The 25,885-nt window shown below is 38.3% G+C and overlaps 1 protein-coding gene across 3 annotated transcripts in view; it reads left to right on the top strand.

Annotated features, from left to right (window-relative positions):
* SETD3 (SET domain containing 3, actin N3(tau)-histidine methyltransferase) overlaps positions 1-25,885 on the top strand; it is a 62,245-nt gene that overhangs the window by 21,009 nt on the left and 15,351 nt on the right. For 2 of the 3 annotated variants that reach the window (XM_074825080.1, XM_074825082.1), the window contains 5 exons: positions 3,015-3,124; positions 4,743-4,835; positions 8,120-8,268; positions 9,339-9,411; positions 9,940-10,196. In XM_074825080.1, the coding sequence (XP_074681181.1) occupies positions 3,022-3,124; positions 4,743-4,835; positions 8,120-8,268; positions 9,339-9,411; positions 9,940-10,196 (675 nt within the window). In that variant the 5' untranslated portion in view covers positions 3,015-3,021. Of the gene's footprint in view, positions 1-454; positions 474-3,014; positions 3,125-4,742; positions 4,836-8,119; positions 8,269-9,338; positions 9,412-9,939; positions 10,197-25,885 lie in introns of those variants that run through there. The other variant, XM_074825081.1, reaches the window with a different exon arrangement.

Here is a 25,885-nt window from a genome sequence, read left to right as displayed (position 1 = left end):
GGCAGTTGAAAACTTTCCGATGTTCAAAGTTACCTGAATGTGTCTGACTCCCCTCTCACTGCAAAGTAACTGGACATAAAATCTTCTAAATTGTACAGGAAGATATTATATACCGTATAGACTACATAGGCTGCCCATACACAGGTGAAAACATCGGTTGCAGTAAAAGGTAGAAACATAGAAAAATGTAGATGGGAAGGGACCTCTGGAGATTGAGAGACTCAATTTTCTTCTTTAACTTCAAAGTTAAATCATGCTTAGGGCCTTGCTGAGTCAAATTTTTAAATTCTCCAAAGTTGCTTGGAGATGCTGTTAAATCTCCATACTGTTCCAGTGCTCAACCACTCTCATGGTGAGGAGTTTCCTTACATCTGTTTTGAATTTCCCTTGCCATCATGTGACTGTTGCCCGCTGACCTTTTGCTGTGCTCGTCTGAGGAGAATCTGCCTCCAGTATAACACCCTGTTATATAGGTAAAGACAGTTGTGGGCTGCTCTTCTTCTCCAGACTGAACAAACCCAACTCCCTCCTCATGTCTTTCATGTGTCAGCCCTTTTGCTATTTTAATGGCTTTCCTCTGGATGTGCTCCAGTTTGTCAGATTCTCCTGTGCTGCATGGTCCAAAACTGTACAGTACTCTAAGCGTGGCCTCACCAGTGACAAGCAGAAGGGAATAATTACTACTTTGACCTGCTGTTTCTGTTCTTGCTTATGCAGCTCAAACTATGGTTAGTTTCTATCGCTTTAAGGGTTCACTTCTGGCTTATGTTCAACTTGCTGTCTGCTAGAGTCTCCCAGTTGAAATGCTGTATAGGGTTTTTTTCCTTCCCAAATGCAGGACCCTTTACATTTGTCTTTGTTTATAAAGTTCCTGTTGGCCATTTCCTCCAGTTTGCTGAGGTATCTCTGAGTGGTGGCCCTGCCCTCCAACGTGTTGGCTGCTTTCCCTGTTTTATATCATCTGTAAAGTTGCTGAGGATGCTTTCTGTCCTAGCATCCAAAATCTGATGGAGATGTTGACCAGTGCTGACCACTGCTTTTAACCAGCTGGCAGTTAGACTTACAATTATTAACCACAACTCTTTGAACCTCATGGCCCAGGGAGTTTTTTTGTCCACGATTCAGTCTACATCTCCTCAGTCTGACAACCAGGATGCTATGGAAGACAGTGTTAAAAGCCTTGCTTAAGTCAAAGCAGCTGGCAACCACTGTTTCTCTCTGGTCCACAGAGCCACTTATTTCTTCAGAAGGCAGTCAGGTTGGTTGTACATGGTTTGCCTTAAGGAGTCTCAGTTGTCTGATCCCAGTCACGTTCATGTCCATTGTGCCTGGAAATAGCTTCTCTTTAGGACTCATTCTACATTTTGTACAGCAAATGAGGCGAGACGGGCCATTATCTAGTTCCCTGGATCTTTTATCCCCTCCTGCCCCCACTTTCCTTTTCTGTTGGGTTTTGTTTGTTTGTAAGTTACCTGTTCTCTGTCAAAGGCAATCACTGTGACTTTTCAAAGGTCATAGCAGTCTTTTAGTGACATCAACTAGCTTTCTCAGTACCTTGGATGTTTCCCATCTGGTCCTACAGACTTGTGTAGGTCCAGCTTACCTAAATAGTCTTTAACCTGATCCTCCCTTCCTCAAGATTTGCTACTAGATGCAGGAACCTGGGAAGCCTAAGAGCACACCTTGCTGGTAAAGACCATGCCCAAGGTGTTGGGTACCTCAGCTTTTTCTGTACCTTTCATCACCAGGTTGCTTCCTGATTTCGCAGCTGAACTACACTTTCCACAATCTGTCTTTTGCTGATGGTATACCTGTAGAAGTGTTTCTTCTTGCCTTTCACATCCATCTTTAATTGCAACTCCAGACGAGCTTTGGCCTCCCTAATTCAGTCTCTGCTTGCCCAGACAGTGCATCTATATTCTCTTCTGGTTGCCTTCCCTGCTTCTACTTTACATATGTTTCTATTTCGTTTGAGCTCAGTCAGTGAGGAATCCCATGTACAGTCAGCTGGCCTCCTGCTGTGCCTGCTAATTTTCTTGCGTGTTGGGGAGGCTTGTTTTTCTGCTCCAAGGAGAGTTCAGAAAGATGGCTGGCTGTTGTGGGCTCCTTTGCAGCTTCCCAGGACATTCTGCTTACCATTCCCTGAACAAGAACCAACCCTACTGTCATGAGTCCAGGGTCTTTAGTCTACTTCTTTCCTTCCTTTCTTGCCTCAAGATCTTATACTACCACTTCATGATTACTGCATCCGAGGCTGCTGTTGGCCATCATAAACATGAGCAGTTCTTCCTTATTCATGAGTACCAGATCTTGCACAACCCCTCCCCTATAAGCCTGTTCAGCACTAGCATTAAAATTTGCTCCCAGTGCATGCTAAAAATTCCCTGGCTATTTCACAACCTGCTGTGCTGCCCCTCCAGTAGATGTGTGATTTAAGTCCCCCATGAGAACAAGGGGCTTTGAATATTGGAAAGCCAGCCTACGATGATGTTCTGGTTTTTTGTGGTAACTGAAAATAAGTTTTCCTTAACTGGTTGTCTTGAACCACAAGCTGCAAAGACATACATGTGATTTTTATTTTATTTTGAAATGAAATACTTAATTTCCTATTCATTTTGAATTACTAGTTTAGTGTAGTCATAAATACTAGTTCAGCTGATGTCCACAGTGCAGCTGATGAGGTAAAATAACCTGGTTTTGTATAGCATGGATACTTTGGTATCCATGTTTGTTCACAACTAATGAATTTGCAAGCAATCAGAATGATTTATTTTTTTCTCTATATAATTTCTAGTTTCTAATTACCCTGAGGTAATTAATGTGCAACTACATGAAATATTGCTTCAGATTGCACTGTGGTTGTCTTGTGTTCAGGCCATGCAAATAATACTTGCACCTACATATGTGCCAGAAACAACTCCTCATCCTCTTCTTAAATAAGATCTTGTCCATTCATCATTATTGTATTTTGTTTCTTAGTAATTGGTGACAATTTGCTTCTTAATCTGTTTTAGTTGGAAGATGGGGAAGAAGAGCCGAGTAAAAACTCAGAAGTCAGGTACAGGAGCCACAGCAACAGTATCTCCAAAGGAAATGTTGAATCTAATCAGTGAGTTATTGCAAAGTAAGTTTCAGTTTTATGCCTCTCTGGGAAAGGGGATGGTGTGGAGACCGCTCAAAAACATTCTCTTGTTCTCTTGTTGAAGCTAATGAATTCTATTCTTTTCCTGTAAGTGGCCAACTTGCTATTTCATCTTGCTTAAGATAGTATAGTATGTATCTCAGAATATATAACTCTGTTAGTATGTGCCATTATTGGTTTATTTATATGTGTATGTATTGGAAATACTGTATTTCTGGCAGCTTTTGGCTTTACATCTCAACACAAGCATAAATATTGGTCTACTCTAGGTAATGTGACATTGCAGTGTTGTCAAAAATGTTTTTCTTGTAAACCTCAAGAGCTACACTGTTTCTATTTAACATTTGAATAGTACTTTGAATGGGTATCAGAATAGAGGAATTAACTGTGGAAAGCAGCAATGCAACTCAGTTTGACTGCACTAATATTTTTGTCTCCCCAATAAGAATGGGGTTTTTCTTGTTGTTTGGAAACTTTTTTGTAGTGTTTAGTTCTTGTGTATAGACCAGAGGTTGTTTCACTTGTTGAGGAACTTTGAACTCATCCGTTATTTCTAGTAAATACGAAAAGCAGAGCATAATTTCATATGTTAGTGCTAAAATACTGTTCACTCTTGCTACTGTCATTAGTAACTGTGCTGAGATACATTTCTTGAAACACAAGTGTCCAAATTTTCATATCCTGGACACATCTAAATGTTGCCTTAGAAAAATTAGAATTTTTCTTTAGCATTGCTTGCAAAGAGGAGACAAGGAATTGGCAGATCAGTTTGATGCTTATGCTACAATTGGCCTCTGCTTTGCTACCAAAAATAAAACGTAGATCTAATTTTCTAAGCAAAGACATGTATCAGCTGTTCTTTTTGTCAAGCTTCCATATTTTATTCAATGCAAAGATTTTTCAAATCAGTTGAGCAAAGTAATCTTCAGCTGTCCACTTGGATTTACATGGCTTAGATCAAGAAATCCACACACTGGCATTTAGAATATTGTCAGAGACATTGTGGATATAATCTAGAGCTAAAGCTTGGCTATAAGTGTTCCTTTGCTTGTCCTTCCAGTACACATGTATCTATGAAAACACTATTGACTAGGCAGGTCAAATGTACCAGCAAATTTCTCAGTTACTAAGGTAAGCTCTGTCCTATTATCATCTGCTTTCATTACAGCAAGAATTATGGCAAGCAGGCTAATGTAAACAGAGTGCTTTGCTTGGATTACTGAAAACATACCTTTTTTTTTTGGTTTTACCTGAGGGACTATCTACTTCAATGGTCTGGTTGTTTACCTTTTTTTCTTCCTAGCTTGTGAAACATTTAATACTTCTTATATCTGAAAGAATATAAAAAAAAATAAAATAACTTGAAGTACATTATACTGTAAAAATTTCAAATGACTGTATTAATTACATATCAAAGAATGGGATGTTTATAACAATAGAGATTACAGCGTTTACCATGTAAACGTGTTTGAAGGACAAGTAGTACTAAGGTTCAGTTAAAGTTACTGTTAAACTATGACCTTTTCTCTCATGTTAATATATATATATACACACACACTATTAAGAAAAAAATGTTTTCATTTGGCATTTTTATTTCCAGAATGCAGCAGTCCTACCCCAGGTCCTGGTAAGGAATGGGAAGAATATGTACAGATTCGTACACTTGTTGAGAAAATTCGCAAGAAGCAAAAAGGTAAATGCAAAAGACTGTAAGAGAAGGATTGCTCAGAGTATTGATTTGCCTAAAGAATTGTCTGTTGACAGTTAAAAGTAATATTTTTGTTGTTGTTGTTGTACAAATATTATGCAATCCTATTATTTTGGGACAAAAATCTTAATTCTCTGATATGCAGTGGCTTTTTACACTTGCAAGTGTTTCTGAAATGTTCTGGTGGGCATAACCACTGGCATTAACCATTTTAATACTTAGAATTCTGAGTCAATATCACAGTCAAGTGATCCTGTGATAATTCTGTCTGGTAAGTGGAAAAAAGACCTTGAGATTGTGATGACAATCTGAAGAACTAGAAGTAAAAATCCTTTGAGAATAAATAGGTCTTTTCGATTCCTGACTGCATAGTCTATCCCTCTGCCTCTATAAATCTGAACATTTCAAATTTAGTTTTGTAACTATTTTATTTTAACCTGAACGTTTTACTGAACATAGAAGCAGTTTCAGCAATTCAACACCATGACATTAAATTACGACAAAAATATATAAAAGCACAAAATAAACACATCAGCTAATAAATCTGTCTGCTATAAATCAAGCATAAAATTCAAGTAGAGAAATGACTGTGGTACCACAGTTAATATGGAGTTTTATTGCCAATTTTCCGAAGTTAAGGTATTATTTTTCAAATAAGAACAGTTTTCTTCCAGTATGTTCTGCAACAGCTCACCATTGTTGATATTTTATTTTCATATTAGTTTTGTTTTTATTTGGAGGCATGCTCTAAAAAATGCTTTCCATGTAGTTTTAGTAAAATTAACCTCTTTTATGACTGTTGTATTTTAATGACAGAGAAATAAGTTTTTAACATGGGAATGAATAGATTGTGGCTAGACGTACCTGAAAAAGTCCTGAAACAATTCTTTCTTCTCTGATATTTATATGATGATGGCAAGAAAGCCAGACTGCATTTAAAATGGAGCTTGTTCATATACTTGCTTGAAGAAGTACTTAGAGGCTTGAAATGTCCTTTTCACACCTGTTTTTCATAATTTTGACTAATGCAGAAGAATCTTACTCATGAAGGGACTTTTAAAACTCTGAACATCAGTTATTGGCAGAATGCATATGGAAGAATAAATGATACTGTTTGAGTGTAGCTTTGTAGAGGTGAACTTGATTCATTGTTTTCCTGTCCCATGACTTCTATAAATGTATGGTACATGTCCTGGGTTTTATGATGTAATACATGTGTTATGGTAAAACATAATTTAGGTTAATAAGAACAGATTTAGTGTTGGGGTTGGGCTGTTCAATGTATCTTTCTTCTGCACCAGAAAGATTGAAACATACATGGGGGAAATGGCTGCTATGGTAGAACTAGTATAACAGTATTATGTTAACAGGACATATTTTTTTTCTTGAAAGATGCAAAACCTACTAACCACAGCACTATTGACATACAAATGGCTTTTAACGTAACACTTTTACATACATAGTGAGTATGAATAGTATGGTGTCTTTCAAAACTATTTTTTAACGGAACATAGTAATTTATACTGCACAGTTTTCTAGCTTAATAAAGGCTTTAAACAATTAGCAAAGGAAGTATAAATTGCTTTTGGGAACTGTAAGATGTATAAATGAATATATATTGCCTAAAGTGTCATACTATGTGCTTTTCTTGAATAGAACGCTGGGTTGCAGAATGTGAACTAAAATGATCTTAATTATAGAATCTTACTTTGAAAACTGAGTATTTTTACTTTCTAAAATTCTTCCTTGTTTGACTCATTAGCAAAGTTTTAAATAAATCTAATTTTTCAATATAGATTTTTATCAGTACAGCTATATTTTGTTCAGTATAGAAATAAATTGTTCCCCAATAGTGCTTGTAATTTAAAGAGCTGCTCTTCTCTTTACTTTGAAAAAATGTGGGAAGTATTGGACCACATGATATATGAGGAACAGAGGCAGAATTTCAGAGATGCTTGCAGAATGGTTCCAAATGCAAGCTTGATGTTAAAAGCTTCCAGTAGCCTTATACAGTAGTCAGTGTTGCAAATCAGAAGAGCAAAGTCCCAGACAGTATAAACACCTATAAAGTTCTTTAAATCCATGCAACTAGTCTTACTAGATTTGTGAGACCTTAGTTCTGAATATATTCTGGAGAAAACAGCATACTGAAGGGAGTATGAAATAAAGGAGAAATGCCAACTTTTTTTTAAAAAAAAAAAAAAGCCAAATCTCTGTACATCACATTCTCATTGCATTAGAAAATAGTTTATTGAGTTTTTCTACTGCATCATCAAAGACTATAGCTTTAGATGCTACTTGCACTTTTATGTTAACTGCAGATTTGATTGGTTCTGAGGATTGAAAGGCATGACTTGTAGTGGGAGGGAATATTACAAGTACACTAATATTACTTTCCTAAAATCCTTTTCATCTAAAGATGTATTTATCACCTGTGCTTAACCAAAATATCTTCGGATGTAAGCAACTTGCTGATGATGTGTTGTCATTCCTAAAATGGCCTGAGCATTTCATGAGTTTTTGGACATTTTTAACATGATCTGACACTAGAGTTTGGGTTGAAGGGAACACAGAGGCAAAGAAGCATAACAGATGCTGGCTGAGTAAAGCCAGGAACTATAATGCATAGGTTCAAATTGGATGATGGTAAAGGGGAAAGCTGAGGAAATGAAGGAGGCTTGTGATTCCACCAGAGGACCACAAGTCTTTTGAAGCAAAGTGTAAAAATTTGGACAAGCTCTGTGATGTCAGGAGGATCAGTCTTTAGTTATCTACGTCGATCCATATGCTACAGGAAAAAGCTAACTGCTTTGTATGTGAGAGAAGGAGCTTGAGATCTGCTTATTGTCATTTCCAGTGCTGAATTAATGAAATTGCAGCTTGCCTCTCAAATTCCTCCTTGTGTATGTATTAACATGTTGTGATTGCATTTATCATCAGTATTAAGCTGGGAAGTATTTTTGCTCAGCTTATTTAAAAGGGAAAGAGAAGGGGAGTTTTACATTTCATCACAGCTCAGTTTAGGTGGTTGTGTTTTTAAGATGACTGGTAAGCCAGTGTGGCAGCGTATTTAAGTTGATGAAAATTGGGTATGACATTTGTATACTATTGAGTAACACTTAACAAAGACCAGTTCTGACTCAGCTACTTCAAAGTAGAACTGCTGTGGGATAGCAGATAGCTTTTTACATGTGCTTTTATATTGAACTTCTTTATCTTTCTAGATCTTCTTATTTTTGCATTTGTTTTTTAATAAATTGTGTATATAGGTTTGTCTGTTGTCTTTGATGGAAAAAGAGATGACTATTTCCCTGAATTGATAAAGTGGGCAACTGAAAATGGAGCATCCACAGAGGGTTTTGAAATAGCTAACTTTGAAGAGGAGGGGTTTGGTTTGAAAGCAACAAGAGAGATAAAGGTGAGCATGTGAATATTTGGCTTAGATTAGAAAATCGTGTTTGGAATGTAGCTGCAGAGCTCTGAAACACTCAGCACCTTCCCTTCCCCCTTTTGACTGCTTATGAAACTGATGCTCTGAAATGCTCTCAACTCCACATACTTAAGAAATAAAATTACTGATAAAATTGAGTGTTATTTTTGATGACTATTTGATAATACTGTGAATTTTTAATCAGTCTTTTTTTTCCTCTGTGGCCTATGCAGTTTACCTAATCACCAGAGCAATCTACCCCATTGATGTATACCTCTCTTCCATGGTTTCTAACTACTTAGTCTCTTCTCTTCTTTCATGTCCCTTCTTTTAAAGCACTGGTCTTTTGCTCAGAAAGAGGTATTTGCAATACTTATTTTCCAGTGAAAACTAAAAAAACAAAATTACCTGATAATTGTAGAGTATCTTTTGATCATTAGGTAAGGAATATAGACACACACGATTAACTAACTGTTAAAGGTAAGCATTTAAGATTGCCTCTTTCCATTCCCATTTTACAGATGGGAAACAGCTTTGAAGAACAATCAGCTGTTGTAGAGAGAATATTAGAAAACGACTATATTCATTTTAGGGCTTTAGGAGCACATAGTTGATAAGACTAGCGCTGCTGATTTGATGAAAGTCCTGAACAGTTCTTCTAAAATAGGAATGGGTAATGTGAAAAAACCTCTATTGGGAGAAAATATTTGATCACACAATTAATAGCAATATAACGTATCTGGTAGCTTTGAGGTTGTGTGGACAATCTACATGTTAGCAGTTCCAAACTGAAGGACTTTATTTTGAAATCTAAGTGTCTTTGTTTTAAGCTTTGTGTAATGCAGATTGGAACATTTGGTTACCACAATATGAAACATAGCATGCTTGTTTAATTTGCAGTGGAAGAGAAGGAAGAAATTTGATTCAGAATAATTTTGATTAAAAAAACCAAAACAAACCAGAAAACACGCTGTAATTTAAAGATGATGTATATTTGAGACACTTGGCATATCCTATAAATGCTAACTGACCCTCTATGCATTTTTTCTTTTCTGTAGGCTGAAGAGTTGTTTCTGTGGGTTCCTAGAAAACTGTTGATGACTGTTGAGTCAGCTAAAAATTCAGTATTAGGTAAGAGCTTAAGGAAGTTCTTAAGCAAGAAGTTGATATGTATAGGATCATTCAATAGGAGACTTTCTTTCTTTAGCTGATCTCCTTTATTACAGGACTTGCTTATCATGCCGACCATCAGGTTTGGAATACCTAGAAGCTTGAAGCGTCAGTGGAAAGAATTTAATTTTCCTCTTTGTTTCTGGCTGAGCACACTAGATATCTTCCAGAAGCGTGTGTGTTATTTTGAATACATATCACATCGCTTTTATAATACTTGGAGATAAAATGTTCTGAGATACTGAGAGTATTGTTCTAGTTTCTTCATGTCTTCCATCATGCAATTGTACATGAGGCATTTATGGTGTCAAATAACTTGCAGCATAATACAGTGTGGGCAGCTAAATATTTTAGAAACCTGAAAAGGTTTTTTTTTTCCTTTGTTGAAAATTCTTATACATTATCTCATCATGTTCATTTAAAGTAAATCTAGAATGATATTTTCCATGGACAATTAATTTAGTGCCTCACCTTTCTGGGTTAATTCAGGATCACTGTATTCTCAAGATCGAATTCTTCAAGCCATGGGCAATATAACATTGGCATTCCATCTTCTTTGTGAGCGAGCCAACCCCAACTCTTTCTGGCTGCCCTACATCCAGACACTCCCCAGTGAATATGACACTCCTCTCTATTTTGAAGAAGATGAAGTGCAGTATCTTCAGTCAACTCAGGCCATACACGATGTCTTTAGCCAATATAAAAACACAGCTCGACAGTATGCCTATTTCTACAAAGTTATTCAGGTAAGCATCTTAAATGTAGTATATAGTATATATTGTCCTTATGATGATTATTGAGGAAGGTGTGAAAACAGTGGTGCTAAATAATAGAGCAAGTGTATTGCTCTTAAAATTTTGAATCACTAAAGTAATTTCTTGCTGTTTTTTGAACTGCTGTTAAAACTTCACAGTTCGTGAGGCTTATGAATATATAAGAATGTATTTAGTTGGTTGAGATGAGTGATTACTGCCCTTTGTTTGGCACTGGGTGAGGCTTCATCTGGAATACTGTACAGTTTTGGGCCCACCAGTACAAGAGACATGTTGACAAACTGCAGTGAGATCAGAGGAGGGCTATTAAGATGTCATTTGCTTCAGCCCTTTATCCATACAAGGAGAGACTGAGGGAGCTGGATTTGTTTATTACGGGGAAAAGGAGATAAGGGATGATCCAATTATTGTTTTTAACTTGCTACTGGTAGCCAGCCTCCAGAAGTTTGCCTGTGGGAAGCTGGGGTAGGTGACCTGCAGAGATCTACAACCTATGCCTCTGTGACTCTTTGAAAAATGTATAGTTTGCAGTAAACAAAGTAAAATTATAATTGTTAATTGACATAGAATAAAACTATTGCATATGTTGTGTTTCCAGTGACTGTGGATTAACTGTTGTTTTCTATTCTATTTAACATAATTAATTTGATTGCTTTCAAATACAAAGATAAACTCATCTGGTAACGATTTGAGTATGGGGAGGCTTGAGATGGGTGAACTTTTCATCATGTTCTGAAATAATGATTTAAACTGAGTTTCTAAGATAGAACTGTTACTGACTGATGTCTAGACATAATTGATGTTGTAAGTGAATGGTGATGTGTGGTTGTCAAGGTAGTGCTCAATATCTAAACATCCAAAGCTTTTTCTGACACAATCTGTGTAAAAAGCATATGACTCTATGTACTGAATTTCCACAACTGTGTGATCTAGAGACATTTCTTTTGGCCATAGGAGAGGTCAGAAGACATAAATTGATTCTATTCTTTTTTAAAGTTATCAGAGTTCCAAAGCTTTTCTATTAACTGTTTTAAATCAACAAAAGTTAAATTATTTTGCTTAGCTGTTTGGTGTTTGAAGAACTCAGGTTTCAAACACAGTGTCAGTTTACCAAGTATAAGGAGCAGAGGGATAAATTTTGAAAACTAAAGTAGTTGAAAATAGTAGGTGAAAACAAAATAAGATGCACTTCATTTTGAGGCAAAGAGTAGGGTGGGAACAATGGCTTTATTATTGGGAAGGAACAAAATTCTTCCTTCCAGGTGTCACAATTCAGGAAATGATAGTTTAGCCAACTCTTTTCTTGCCATGTGCTATTCTAGGCTGCCAGTCTGCAACTGACCTTCCAGCTTTTCACTTTTTTTATCAAATTATACTGCCTGAGCAAACAGAGCTTCTAAATTTTTATTTCTTTAGAATATCTTTACCCCTAAATACTTCTACTGTTTTAAAGAGTTATTAGCAAAATATTGTGTAACATTATCCAATTCTTCCAACTGCTATTCATGCTCTTGCAGTATTTAATCAGATAGCTAAACTATCACTATGACTAGTTTCATCATTTTCATTGACTAATCCTGCACTAGTAATATTATGTGAGAGGTTGTGGTCACAACATTAATTAAAAATAACTCCTGAAATACAGGACAGAGGAATGAGATCTGGAATGACACTCTGGATTTTGACTGCCATGTGTCCAATATTTCAGAACTGCTTCTCAGGGATTGATGAATACACGTAGACTGATATTAAAGTGATGCAAGCACAACTGAAGAATGTATGTAAAATGCAGTGGTCTAACATCAGCTGAAGCATGAGATACCTATTATGTGAAAAGCAGCTTAAATGTTTGACAAAACATTTTCTGTTTATGAAAGTTTCATGTGGCACATAATCAGTTTAAAGATGGCAAATACACACTATTATTGTCTCTTAAAGCTAATCAAAGATCATTTGTATAGCATTTAGGCTGATGTGGTCAAAGTGATGTCTCACTAAAAAATAATTTATATTCTGCATCAAAGTCCATGCTGTGGACTGTTATAAGAAAAGCTACAGTTTGAGCAAAGAAAATAATGCACGTGAGATGACTTTAGGTCAGACTGTCTTTGGAACTTCAGTGATGGTGATGTGCTGTACATGGTAACAAGCCTTTACTACACTTCTCTGTTACATTTTCTGTTTTACATTTGCAATTCTATGGAAGTTGATATGGTAGCTCATGGAGGAAGACTTCTCAGTCTGATATGGTTGAGACTTCAGTTTGGTTTGATCTGCAGCAATGGGAAACCTTTGTGGAAATACTGTTTAAATAAATGACAGTCTTTGAGCTTTATATTAGTATACCCAAGAAAGTGTTTAGTACTGTGCTGTTGCCTTTTGTATGAGTTTTTTTTTTTTTTTAATTCTCATGATAAATGCTTTTCATGATGAAGGTAGATCAGATAGGAATCACTTGCTTTATTCACTTGCTCTTTGGAGAATGAGTGTTAATAAATATTAGGTAAATTTTAGGTGTGTTCTGACTGATTGGTGCCATGCTTCAGCACTGCCACGTGACCACAATTTCAGATGAATATTTCTATACTAGTATTCAGTAAATGTCACATTAGGAGGATATATAATTTCAGCTGGCTCCAGGAGTGCCAAGTGAATGTACTGGGTACCTGTTATTAATGCTTTTGATGAATACTCATAGAAAAGTTTTAAAACTTCTTTTATTTCTGTTTCAGCTCTCAAAAATAAGAGCTTGTAATTTATGAAATGGTGGAGAAAAATGTTCACAGAAAAAAAGCACCTCTTTCTTCCCTAAAACAAAGTACCATTTTTCATTATTCAGAAAAGCTGAAATGAATTTTAGTATCATCTTGCATGCACTCATATCGTTTTATGAACAAAGTTGATCCACAAAATACTAGCGCTAAGGGTAATGTTTTTGGAAATTCATGAGCATATGGAAAAGGGAAGAGATGGGGAGAGAAAAATTCATCATACAAATGAAAAAAAGCAAAGCAAAACCACTTTCCTGTGAAATGCAGTGTAGTCTGCCAGCTTTATGAAAGTGAAAGTTAGCTTTTCATATAGCATCATTTCATTAAGTACTACTACTGCTTTAGCATAAGCATTTTAATGAAACCTGGCCTATGTGACCAGGATTTTGATACTACTTCCGGTATGCATACTAATATTTTTTTTTTTTAATTTACAAATACACTTTTTGTAACAAAAAAAATATATTTACTTTCTTGATAGCTGTTCTGCTGTAGGAAGTAAAACAAGTATCATCTTGAAATAAAAGGTGTTTGATATTTGAAGACACTTTGTGCAGGCAAAGTATTTAATTCCTTTGCAGTATTTTCAGTCTGCAAAATGTTTCTAATGACTGGAGGAACAAAAGGGTTAAGAAATCGTTTATATAAATGCTTCATTTTCTTTCCAAATAGGATTGCTATACTGTTATTAAAATAATTTGGCTTCTGATAGGTGTGCAGTTTTAAACATTGTTTGACAAGTGCTGGTCTGTTTTATTTCCCTAGCTTCTCCATAAGGGTGGCTTTCTCAGAACACTGCAGTTCTAACTCTTTTCTTCAAGTGCTTAGTCTGGATACACACGAAGAATGGACAGATTTATGAATTTCACAGCTGTTGCAAGCTAAACTGTAGTCTGGTTTGATAAGCAGAAACAGGTGGGATGTTGAGTAGACAAAAATAAACCCTTGAGCATGTTAGCCAGGCTCTATAAACCACACTGACACCTTTCTAAACATATGTAATTTGATAACTAAAAAATAGTTAAAAGTTCTTACAGATGTACTTTAAAGGCACATTTGGCCTCTGCATTGCTATCAAAATACAGCGAATGGTCAAAGGAGTACTTTCATTGCAGCAGACTTGCAGTTTGCAAGATGTTTTTGTAGTTTGTTCCAAAGAGAAATTTTGTAAGCTGCAAACTTCCCCTGGAAGGTATGTGTGTGACTTCCATTAACATTTATGGGCATTGCATGCCTACTGAAAGGGTGAACAGAGCCCAGATATTTATGGCTTAATGTTAGAATTCTTTTTGCACACTGAAATGTGGTATAACAGGCACAAGAGGGAGCCATATAGTTTACAGACATTCACAGTGAGATTATGTTTCTAAAGAAAATACAACCAAGTTTGAACCTTTTTTTAAAAGAATATGCAGTGATCTTCATGTTTGACTTTCAGTTGCATCTGCATGCCTGTTTTTAGTCTACTACAGAGAAGTTTTTGTAAATCAAAACAAGACATCAAACATCTTCTAGAGAAGGTGGAAGTGCCTGAACTACATTTTGGACACTATAGGTCTGAAGCAGTGTTGTATCTTTTCCCCAGGTATAGTAAAGGCTGTTATTACCTACCTTACAATTTTATGATAATTTTAGTTAACTTTTAAAACCTTTGAAGTGGTAAGTCTGAAACTAGCAGAGCTCATCAGCTCATCAGCTAGCCATAGCTTTTGCCATGGTAGCCTGCTGTATGCATTCAGTTGCACTCCTTGTGTAAGTAGTATCTGTATATAGCTGCCTCACGTGCTGGAAAAAGGAGCAGTTTTGCAGGACTGTCCGGGATGGCAGTTTGGCATTGATTTAGACAGTATTTTTAGCCTGTAGTCTCTGGACCACTGAGGGACTGCAGATTTTTCTGAAGGGCACCAGCAAGCTAGCTGTCTGTAAAAAAAACAACATGGGTGACATTGCAGTGGGCATCTGCTGTAGGCTGCCTGATCAGGAGGGAGGAGGGAGTGAATGAGGCCTTCTATAGACAGCTAGAAAGAGCCTCACATTTGCAGGTCCTGGTCCTCATGGAGGACTTCAACCACCCTTATATCTGTTAAAGGGACAACACAGCAAGCTATAAGCAATCCAGGTTTGTGGAGAACAATGACAACTCCCTCGCCCAAGCAATAGAGGAGCCAGTGAGGAGAGGTGCTGCTTGCATTCATGGACCTCATACTTACAAACAAGGAAGGGTTTGTTGGGTTGAAGACAGCCTTGCCTGCAGTGACCATGCGATAGATGGTGGAGTTCAGGATACTGAGGGAAGGGAGCAGAGCAAAAAGCAAGGTCACAGTGTTGGACTTCAGGAGAGCAGTACTGGCTTCTTCATAGATCTGCTTGGAATTGTCCTGTGTGATAAGGCTCTGGAGGAAAAAAGGATCCAAGAAAGAAAACATGTTTAATATTGAAGGATCACCTCCAAGTTCAAGAGCCGTCCATCCCAATGAGCAGGAAGTCAGGCAAAAATACCAGGAGGCCTGCATGGATGAACAAGGAGCTCCTGGCAAAACTCAAACACAAAAAAAAAGCATACAGTGAGTGGAAGCAGGGAGAGGTAACCTGGGAGGAATACAGAGACATTGTCCAATCATCTAGGAATGAGATTAGGAAAGCTAAAGCCCAGCAGGAATTGAATCTGGCAAGGGATGTCAAAGGTAACCAAAAGGAATTCTATAAGTACATAGGTGACAAAAGGAAGACTAGGGAAGATGTGATCCTGCTGCTGAATGGGGGAGGGGACCTGGTGACACAAAACATGATAAAAGGTGAGGTACTGATTGCCTTCTTTGCCTCAGTCTTTACTAGCACGACCGGCCTTCAGGAATCCCAGGTCTCAGACACCAGGAAGAAAGGCTGGAGCAAGGAAGATGTACACTTGGTGGAAGAGGATCAGATCAGGGAATCTGAAGCAAACTGGACCAAGTCCATCGGCCCTAATAGGATGCACCCACAAGTGGTGAGAGAGCTGGCTGGTGGATGGGATGCCATCCAGAGGGACCTAGGCAAGCTCTAGAAGTGGGCCCATGTGAACCTCATGAGGTTCAACAAGGCCAAATGCAAAGTCCTGCACCTGGGTTGGGGCAACCACCAGTATCAATACAGGCTGAGGGATGAAAGGATTGAGAGCAGCCCTGCAGAGAAGGACTTGGGGGTACTGGTGGATGAAGAGCTGGACATGAGCCAGTAGTGTGTGCTCACAGCCCAGAAGGCCAACCATATCCTGGGCTGCATCCAAAGAAGTGTGGCCAGCAGGTCAAGGGAGGTGATCCTTCCCCTGTACTCAGCACTGGTGAGGCTGCACCCAGAGTACTGTGTCCAGGGCTGGGCTCCCCAGTACAAGAGAGATCAGCAAAAATTTTAGAACTAAAGTAAATAAAGAAAAGTCACCTGTTTAACATTTTAGCAAGTAAATTTAATTTTCTTTGACTCAGTTTTATGTTTCTTTGCTAAATTAATGAGCAAATACTTGCAAATGCGTTCTTTGCCTTCTGTCAAGCTACTGTTACTCAAGAAGGCAGAAGCTGCCCCATGAATCACACCTTTTTCTTTTTTTTTTTTTTTCATAGAATCTTTTTGGTAGAAGTCATTAATACTTTTAGATAGTATCTGTAGTCTGGTTTGTATCCAGTGTTCCACAGGAACACTGTCATAACAGTTTTCTGACTAGTGTGTATTGACATCTGGACAATGCTTGTGAAAGTGTTATTGTAGTCCCATTGTGAATACAATCCTTGCAGTAATCTATCCAGAGATGTTTTGATCTGTTTGTGTGCACTGTTGGACAGAAATTTCCTGGAGGCTGTAATCCCTTTTGATCAGATACTAAATTTGATTTATTATTCATATAAAATTTGACTAATTGATTTAGTGTGAATGAAATTCTAAAATCCAGTTATTAGCTGTTGGGCACTGGAATAACATTTTAGTTAGGACGTTTTAACACATTAAGTTCTAGATCTCAAAATAGTATTATAGCATCTTTAAAATCTGGTATCACATTTGACTCTCCAATATTGGGTATATTAGGTGAGATTTCACATCTCTAGCTTAATTTTTGACACCAATTTTTGAAGTTGTGATGATACTTTCAATATGACTTATGCCGCTCTTACGTTATTTTTCTGTACTGTTTCTAATCTATCCTATTCCAATAAGCATATGATTTTCCAGGTCAGCGTGAAGTAGAACGTCTGGTGTCTCTCTGTACTTGGCTTTAAGATACCACTACTTAACTTTCATGTGCTAAATGTTTGAGTTGAATGCAGACAAGTATACTGCTTTTTAAGACACTCTAAACTATTCAAATGCTAGGAAGCTGTTTATTATTTTTAAGTTGATATAATAGAGAATAATTTAATGCTTCTAAAGACTTCAACCAGTATGCAGTCAAAAGCAAATGTATTTGGAAGCAGAATACAGTTTTGATCATGTACCAGGTAGGTCCTTAGGGTTCTCAGTTTTCCCCCCTACTTGATTTATACTCTTTGGCATGCTGATCAAATATTTTTTTTCAGAAGTGATGTCAGTGACACTAAAAAATGGGTGGAAGAAAGGTAGCACAGTTGTAAACCCTATAAAATCTTTTCCTTTTGTTTACTTGTCTACTATACATGTCACCTTAAGCAGAAATTTAAAATTCCATGGAGTGAGTAGTTACAAAGGTAAAACAGTGTTGCTATTTAATTTGCTTTGTCTGATTTTCAATGCCTGAGTTGTTCTGCTTGATCAATAATAAATCAATAGGCAGTTACTAATGGAATATATTTATGCCTTTCTGTGTTTTTTCTTCTCTGTGAGGGCCAAAATATTGTATTAATCTGTTTTGCTGGCAGCAAACTGAAGGTTGACTGTGCTTGTACTGTACCACTTAGTGTATCTACCGTAAGGTGGTTTAGACTTTGAAAACATGCACCAAATTCCTGATTTTTGTGTCACTTCTGGTCTATCCCACCCCCGGCTATGATGACAATAACAGCAGATCCTGGGGCTTCATTGGGCCATTCCTGTGGCTGCCCCTCTCTATCGCAGAAGCAGCTACAGGCTCGCTGGGTTGCATCTGTCCGTTTCAGACAAATGAAGAGCTCAAGTCCTTGCGTGGGTAGGAGGTCTGCTGCCTTCTTCCCCTGTTCCTTCCTTGCCTTCCACAGGAATACGGCGACAGCTCTGGGCTTTGAGCCAGCCGGACACAGGAGGAGGTGTTTGGCTGTTCGGGCAGCGTTTGCTCCTCAAACAGCTGTTCCCTATCTCCTCCAAGGAAAAGGTGGCAGGCCATATGGAGGCATCCTGTGGTCCAGATTCAGCCGATGGGCGCCAGTTGGACCGTGCTGGCCTAGATCGAAATACAGGCATGTCCTACTTGGTGTCTGCTATTTCTTAGTCAAAATGTTTTAAAGTTGGAGGACAGACAGGATAAAACATATCTTTCATTTTGGATATAGATGCTATCTTTCTTTGGACATTCATTGTTAAGATCTCCTAATCAGTAGGTTTTAATTTATTTTATATTCTGAATGGTTTGGATTCTGTTATACTAGCCTAACACCCTCTTTCCTCTAGAGGAGCAGAGATGTGCTTCAAAGCATATATGCCAGTGCTAAACAAAATTTGTTTCTGCACAGTTTAAACTACATTTGGGAGGAATAATACGTTCTCTTGGTAGTATTATGGGTTTTAAGGCATCTTTTTGGAAGATGGGGTTCTCAACCACTCTTCTGGTTGAGAATGCAGATAAGCATCTGTTTTTACAGCCAACGGAGTGGAGAGGGTTTTTTGTTTGCTTTTCTGTTAGTTGCTTTTATTTTTATTTTTTAACTTGAGTTGTGCTTTCTGGGGCAGTTAAGTTTATCCCCAGAGATGATGTCTGTGTCTTTTGTGGAAATGAGTACCTCAGCAGACATCAGGAGATCATCATGCGCTTACAAGTATACTTTCTCATATAAAGTTTGTACTTATTGTGCAGATTTAATATTTTTCCTGATATAACAGCAGTTACAAATGTTCCATAAATTTAAAATATGATAACAAGCTGATGTTTCTTAGAATGGAATACTCAAAGGATGTATTCTTTAAGCACTGCAAAATTATACAGGGGACTTATCTTTGTTAAAATTAGTAATTTAACTAAATTACAAAGTGGATTATCCTCTTCAGTCAGACTCAATGCTAATACTCCACACAGTAGGAGATTGATATGTTGCTAAGTAAACCAAAGTTTATTTTCTTGTACTATGGTTTGAATGCAATTTGAAGAGGAAGTGGTAAGTTTTTAGTTTTGGATATGTGTGCACTATAGTCCCAGTACATCTGGTTCCAGGACTTACCATGCCCCGTGTGCCATGATGGTTGTGCAGTGTGGTACCTTGGTTATAAGATGATGGTGTTACAAGCCTTCTACCCAAGTGGCTCCTGGTACGATTTATCTGTAAACTTGAGTAGTCAGTTCACAGGTAACAAAACTCTGGCCATACTGTATAATATTAATGCTTGTTAGAAACTCTCTGGATATGGAGTGGTTGTGAATAGGAAGTACTGTCCTTGTCCTTTTAAAGCAGTTCACTTCAGGCTTTCCATCGCAACATTTTATTTGTGGCTTGTGATTACTGAATTGTGATTACTGAATTACAAGTAGAGTTGTGTGATGAATTTGTGCATGAACAGTGCACAGGTGTCGCACTAAAAGAAATAAACAAGGTAAACCTTGTACCTCAGGAGGAGCCTAAAGAGTAAATGATATGTCATGGTACGCAGGCATAGACCTTTGCAAGGAAACTATTTACTGTGGCTATCTTACTGTACCTGCGTGAATGAAGTACTGCAGACGGAACCTATCAATCTAAGGCTCAACGTGAACACTAAGCTTATATTTTGTGAGATTTACCACAGGAGATAATGGACCTCGTGTGTCTTTCTGTTCCATTAATGGGGATGGGAGGGACTGGGGAGGCTGTCTCATTCCAAAACATGTCCAGTCTCAGGCCAGCTTCATCCCTTCAGCCCTTAGTGGGGCTGCATTCCACTCTAAGTGATTTTGTGAAAGGACAGCAAAAGGTGTGTATATATAAAAGGAACATCTGGTCACTCATTTAACTGTCGTACCTGAGCACCGCCTTCTCTGGGAAAGATTAGTATTTTAGAATTCTGTATGTTAAGAAATATTCTGTAAATTGAGTGATCAAGAAGTGGATGTTAAGAAGTCCGTCACTGTCTTGCCTCTATTTAATAAAGGAGATGCCACAGATCTGTAGGCAGGGTACTGGTTCGCAGTCAGTTCAAAATTATTTCTGTGTACTCCATCAGCCAAGTGGTAGCGTCCACTTTGCATGTGAACTGAGTTGTCAGTCCTTCAGACCCTTGAGTGAGTTGTTGATGTCATGGTTTGAGTTGTCTGTTATGCCACTGCTGTCTCATTAACTAAGAACAATTTTTGCAGGTAGAAGGTACAGAAAAAGGGACTGTGCAGTTAAATTCCATTGCACCAGAAGGAGTCATTCCACACTGCTTCCGCTACATGAATCCCCTAATAGTCTGGAACAGTGCTTTCTTGTGTATATTGGCAGAAAGTAAATAAAAATTGCTGACATAAAGAACAAGCAAGTATGTTATTTAGATTTAATAAGTTTCAATCCTGTGGTACCTTTTTAATTTTAGGATTTGTTCTATTAGGTTTTGCAAAGTAGGATGATCTTTCTTCCATTAGAAAAGTCATATAACAACACAGGTTTGTGGACGTAATTCCCAGTGCTTCGTGAATTGGACTGTTTGAAAATTCCAGAGCATGCCTCTGTAGTTATAAACTGTTATTACAAAGTAAAATAATCTTTGGCTTTGTCTCCTGTCCTGTACAGTGAACTCGCTTTCCCTCGTTAGGTTAGGCAGCATATGTCCAATGGAAAAAGAGAATTCTTGTTTCCCTGTAGATCACTAGGATCCTCCATTCTGAATACTTTATTTTACTTAGCTTTAGGGCAGTTAAAGCCTCAGCAGTTCCACAGAGAGGAGTTTCTCTTCAAGGCTCCTGCTTCAAAGGATTTCCAGAGCTGGGAAAGGGACAGTAACCAGCAAACGCTGACAGATCTTCCTGCTTCTGGCCCTGAAAGTGTGTGTGTGTGGTGTGTGTTTGTGTTTTTGTACACCTACACATTGGCCTGAAACCATCAAGTAGCATCCAACAAGGCTCATAATGAAATCTCCCCATGTTAATGAGTACATTGGAAAGAGGGGAGAATCCGCAAAGAAGAGGAGGAAAAAAATTGTTTGGTCAAAAGGAACAAACCCTTGGGCTTTATGTTCAAAGGAATGAAAGTTAACAAGGTGGAAGCTTAAACTGGTTTTGGCTTTAACTGTTTCAAGCAGCCTTACCGTTTTGGGGGCTGGGAGCGGGGGTGGAATGACAGCCTCAGTATAATCTCAACTTGGTATGATGCTTTCCTGAGATAGAAATTGAGTTGTCTCTACTTCAACGGTACACAAGAGGTTTTTGAGAATATTGAAATCTTATTAAGTAGTATTGATGCAGTGATTGCCCACAACTTTGCCTTGGACTTATGAGTACTTGAAATATTCTTCAACCTTCTTTGTGTCTACAAACCCAGGAAACCAAAAAAACCATGGATTATTTTTTTTGTTGTTGTTATGTATTGCAGTGGAGTAGTAGATGACTCTGATGGTCACCTTATCTCAGCTGAGAGGTGATGTCTTTTCAAAAAAACCCACTAACTTTGATCACATCCAGTGATTCAATTAATTTTTTCTTACTTGGAGTATACAAGGACTAACAGTACAAAGGAATATACTGGCCAGTATGGCTTCACACCAAAATACAGCAATTCTTTTCAAGACATCTAGTAGCACAGATATGAACACAAATTTAACGCTGTGTAAACTTGTACTCTAATTTTAACTTATACTCAGACATTTTATTGCAAGTTACAGTAACAGGACTTGTATTTTGCATTGCTTGGTAAACAAGCAAATATTAAGCTAATTTTAATGGAAATTTCTCACCAAGATTAGGAGGTCTGATAAATGAGCTTTGGCATTTTGTGACTGAATGGAGTAAGGGGTTACTGCCTCTAATAGTCTGGCCACTCTTTTACAGTAGGTTAATGCCCTTGCAGGGTGGATAGCAGAAGTGAAGGTTACGATGGCTTCTCAGCTGGAAAGGCACCCACCCTTTCTACACTGAAGCCTTTGTGCTATCCAAATAAAAACAAGCCTTCTCAAAAGTGGAGGAGTCCTCTGGCATCTAGTTTATAAGACTTGAGAATCGTTATCTTGTGATGTCCATCCAAAAATACAATGGAGAAATTATTAGTGCAAAGGCCCCTATGGGCCATTCAGGAGTTGTGCTTTCTTGTAAGACATTAAATGTGAGACGCGAACCCCTGGATATTACTGCTTCCCAGAAAGAGGAAAATGTCTGAAATGGTCTTTTTTTTTTTCCTACCCCCCCTCCCCCTTTCTCTGGTTGCCATACTGAGTAACTGGCTTCTAGTCTGATAGTGTTTTAGGTGACTAGAATAACAGTCTGTCTCTTTCCGCAGTGGCTGCAGACAATCTGGCAGCAATCACTGTTACTTTTTAATATTTCTGGTTATTTTGAGATATCCTCCAAATGTCTCAAAGAAGGCTTGGAACGCTGAAGGGGAAGAAGCATTTTTTTTAGGAATAGCAGCATCAGGAGGAAAATGAAATTCAGCATGCCACTATTTGTTTTTGCGGTGGTCATCACCCTGATTGCCAGCTCTGACAATATTTTCACAGAAAGGGTAACGAAATAGATGGTATTTGTTCTTTATAATAACTCTTTCAGTAGAATGTCAGGACCTGCATCTAAATGAATATATTCACATTTTCATGTTCCCATTTTTTATTTAAAGCTTCCCCTCCCAACTTTCTGAAATTACTTCATACAGACTTGGTAAGTTAAAATTAGGGTTCGTGTAGTGGATAATGTCACATTTCAGAGCTAATCTGCAGAGACCTAGCTGCCTGAACCTATAAAAGCTAGATCTGATTTTTTTTACGTATTAAGTGTTTGTTTAGTTTAAATATGTCTGTATCTTTTTTGATCAGCCTGAGCAATTTGCATGCTATGCAGCAGTCATCTTCTATACTTTATTAAATATCTGTCAATTATAAATATCAAGGTTTTACATTAATGTCAAGATAGTACATCAAAAATTCATGGAATATGTGACTTTTTTCAAGGGTATTTAATACTTAATGCATTTGTGTCATTTCTCTTTCTAGATATATTGACAGGTTTTATTAAGTGTTTGTTAGGGAGATTTCATTTTTACCAAGGGACTATAAAGAGAAGCTGCATACTAAATCAATTTTTTAATCAGAATATTGTTCTTTTTTGTGAGTCTTCAGATTCTTGTAATCTATAGGGTTTTTAAGTTACGTAGTAAAATAGTCCAAGTCAGAAATCTAGCATGATCAAATATGCTGATGTATCTTAACTTAAAAATAGCTACTAGAATATTGTACCACGGAATGTTATAATATATGGTAATTATGTACACTGGGATTTTATTCTGCCTTGTGTCTTTTAAGACCCTATATTTTGTCCTTTATCGTAATTTACTAGTGGTTTTATGTGAATTATGTCTGGATGGCCTCCGTATAGGGGCAGTCACTAAATTTCATGGATTTACAAACGGGGAGGGTTAGAGTGTTTGGTGGCATCCAGAATCTTTGCGCATGGGTTGCATGTTCAAGTTGACTCATTACAGAGGGACTACTTATGTCAAATGAACAACTAAGCTCCCTGCAATCTACTGATTTAATATAGACTTTTCTCATGGAGAGGACAATGGCGACATGTATGTATCTTGCTTTCTATAGGTATTAGCTCCAAGTTAGGGTTGAGCATTTTGGCTGGCACTCCCTGTGTAGAGTGTGAGTAGGAACTGTGCACAGGTAGTGTGTTTATTCTGCAAAAATCACTTTTACACTGCTAAGCCCTTCGTAGTCTCTGTAACACCTTTTTACTTTTAGTGCCTTATGACCATAGTAATTACTGCCGTTTGAAAAATAATTTGTTCCGTGGAAAGCTGCTGTTGGGGAAGGAGAGCAGGAAAGCGCAGCGAGGAAGGACGGGGCTGCGAGGAACTCGTCTCAGTTTGAGCTAAGGCAGCTTTCCGTTACAGGCGGGCGCGTTACCCAGCGCAGAGCCTTGGGTTAACACCACCGAAGAGCCGCCGCGGAGGAGCCCCACGCCGCGAGCGGGGCGGAGCGGCTCGGGGGGGGCCGGGAGCCCGGGGCGGGCCGGGGGCCCGGGGCCGGGGCCGGGCGGCGCGCAGGCCGCGGCGGCACCGGCAGGTGGCAGTGCCGGCCCGCGCGGGGCCGCCGGCGTCCGGCGGCAGCGGCGGCGGGTCTGGGCGGGGGGGAGCGGGGAGGCCCGCGCGTGGGCTGCGAAGGTGCGGGGTTGGGCGGGATGCCAGCGCGGCCGGGCGTGTGGAAGATCTGCCGAACTTCAGGTGCAGGAGGAGATTTCCGCTTGTCACCCAACCAGGAGTGGTGTAACAGATGGAAGTGTTACCCTGGCTTTAAAGTGACACCGAGAGGCTTGTATACCTCAGCGTTGGTGTTGATTTTCCCTGCTTAGTGTATCAAGCTCCTGTAAACCAGATTCATAATACTAGCAATAAAAGTTGAAATTAAATTGTCACAATATTTATTCAACAAATTGAATAATATAGGGTGGTGTTTGTTTTTAAGAATCGTTATTTGCAGTTGAAGGCTAAGTTTCTGCGTCCATTTCTGGAATCCAGTCTGGACTGTTCTACTGCAGCGAAGATACCTCCCGAAATTTATTGGTTTGGGTGTCGGTTCTGGTTTTGTACTGTATGTTTTTTGGGAGAAATAACTGTAAAATGGTGTGGCTACGGTTAAACTAGAGGGAATTTGTTATGCAATGACCACATCATCGACGTGAACCAAAAATCATGCGGGAATGTAGGGTGCTTTAAAAAGGAAAAAAGAAAAAAGTGAGGGAAGGGAAAGGAGTCGCTGGAATTGTTAGCTTCTGTCATGTCTCAGAGAAAGCCCATCCAAAGGGTTAACTGGAGGGGCTGAGGGAGAACAGACACCTGGGACCTAACACCCAATTGGCAGTCTTTTGTAATATATAATTTGCCTAAAATTGCGCACTGAGCACAAGCTTTTGTTTTCTAATTGATTTACGGTTTGAGCCACTTTTACCTCATCCCCTACTGTCCTGCACACAGTGCCAGCAAGTACATTACAGTGAGAAATGATAAATTACCATGCACTTGTGATGCTAATGCATCAAGAGTAAAAAACTGCATACTACATGGAGCTTCATGCATTAAGAGTGTCGCAAAGATAGAGCTATGCAAAAAATCATCTGTGTCTTCTGATCATTTACTTCAATTCGTCTCTGAGACCTAATTGAACCTGAAAATTAAAATTTATGCTGTTACGGCTTTCCATTTCTGAATTGGAACAAAGTTCTAAAAGTGTGTGAGTGCGTGCTTTAAAGCTACCTGTATTTTTGAAACTTTTAATGAGTTGATTGATCAGACAAGTAACAGGTATTACAGCTTCTTAAAGCCTTTTTTTAAATATTTTGCTTGTTAATGACAACTACAGTATGCATTCTTAAATGGCATCGCTCCCCTTTTAGATAGGAGCATGTGTAGATGGGTTAATGTAGATACTGTCTAGTCAATGTTTGTCACCAAAACTATTTGAATATTTTAATCTGTTTTGTAGTACAACTTTTACTGAATAACACCTTTACAGGTGATTGAAAATCTTCTGTAATTTTTGTTGCATTTGTGAAATACCTTACAGATATCCCAGAGAAGAAGAAAATGTGGAATTTGGGGA

The sequence above is a fragment of the Strix aluco genome, chromosome 4 (genome assembly GCF_031877795.1).
Source record: "Strix aluco isolate bStrAlu1 chromosome 4, bStrAlu1.hap1, whole genome shotgun sequence".
Lineage (NCBI taxonomy): Eukaryota > Metazoa > Chordata > Aves > Strigiformes > Strigidae > Strix > Strix aluco.
Note: the sequence above shows the minus strand (reverse complement) of the source record. Positions and strands in the feature narration are given on the sequence as shown.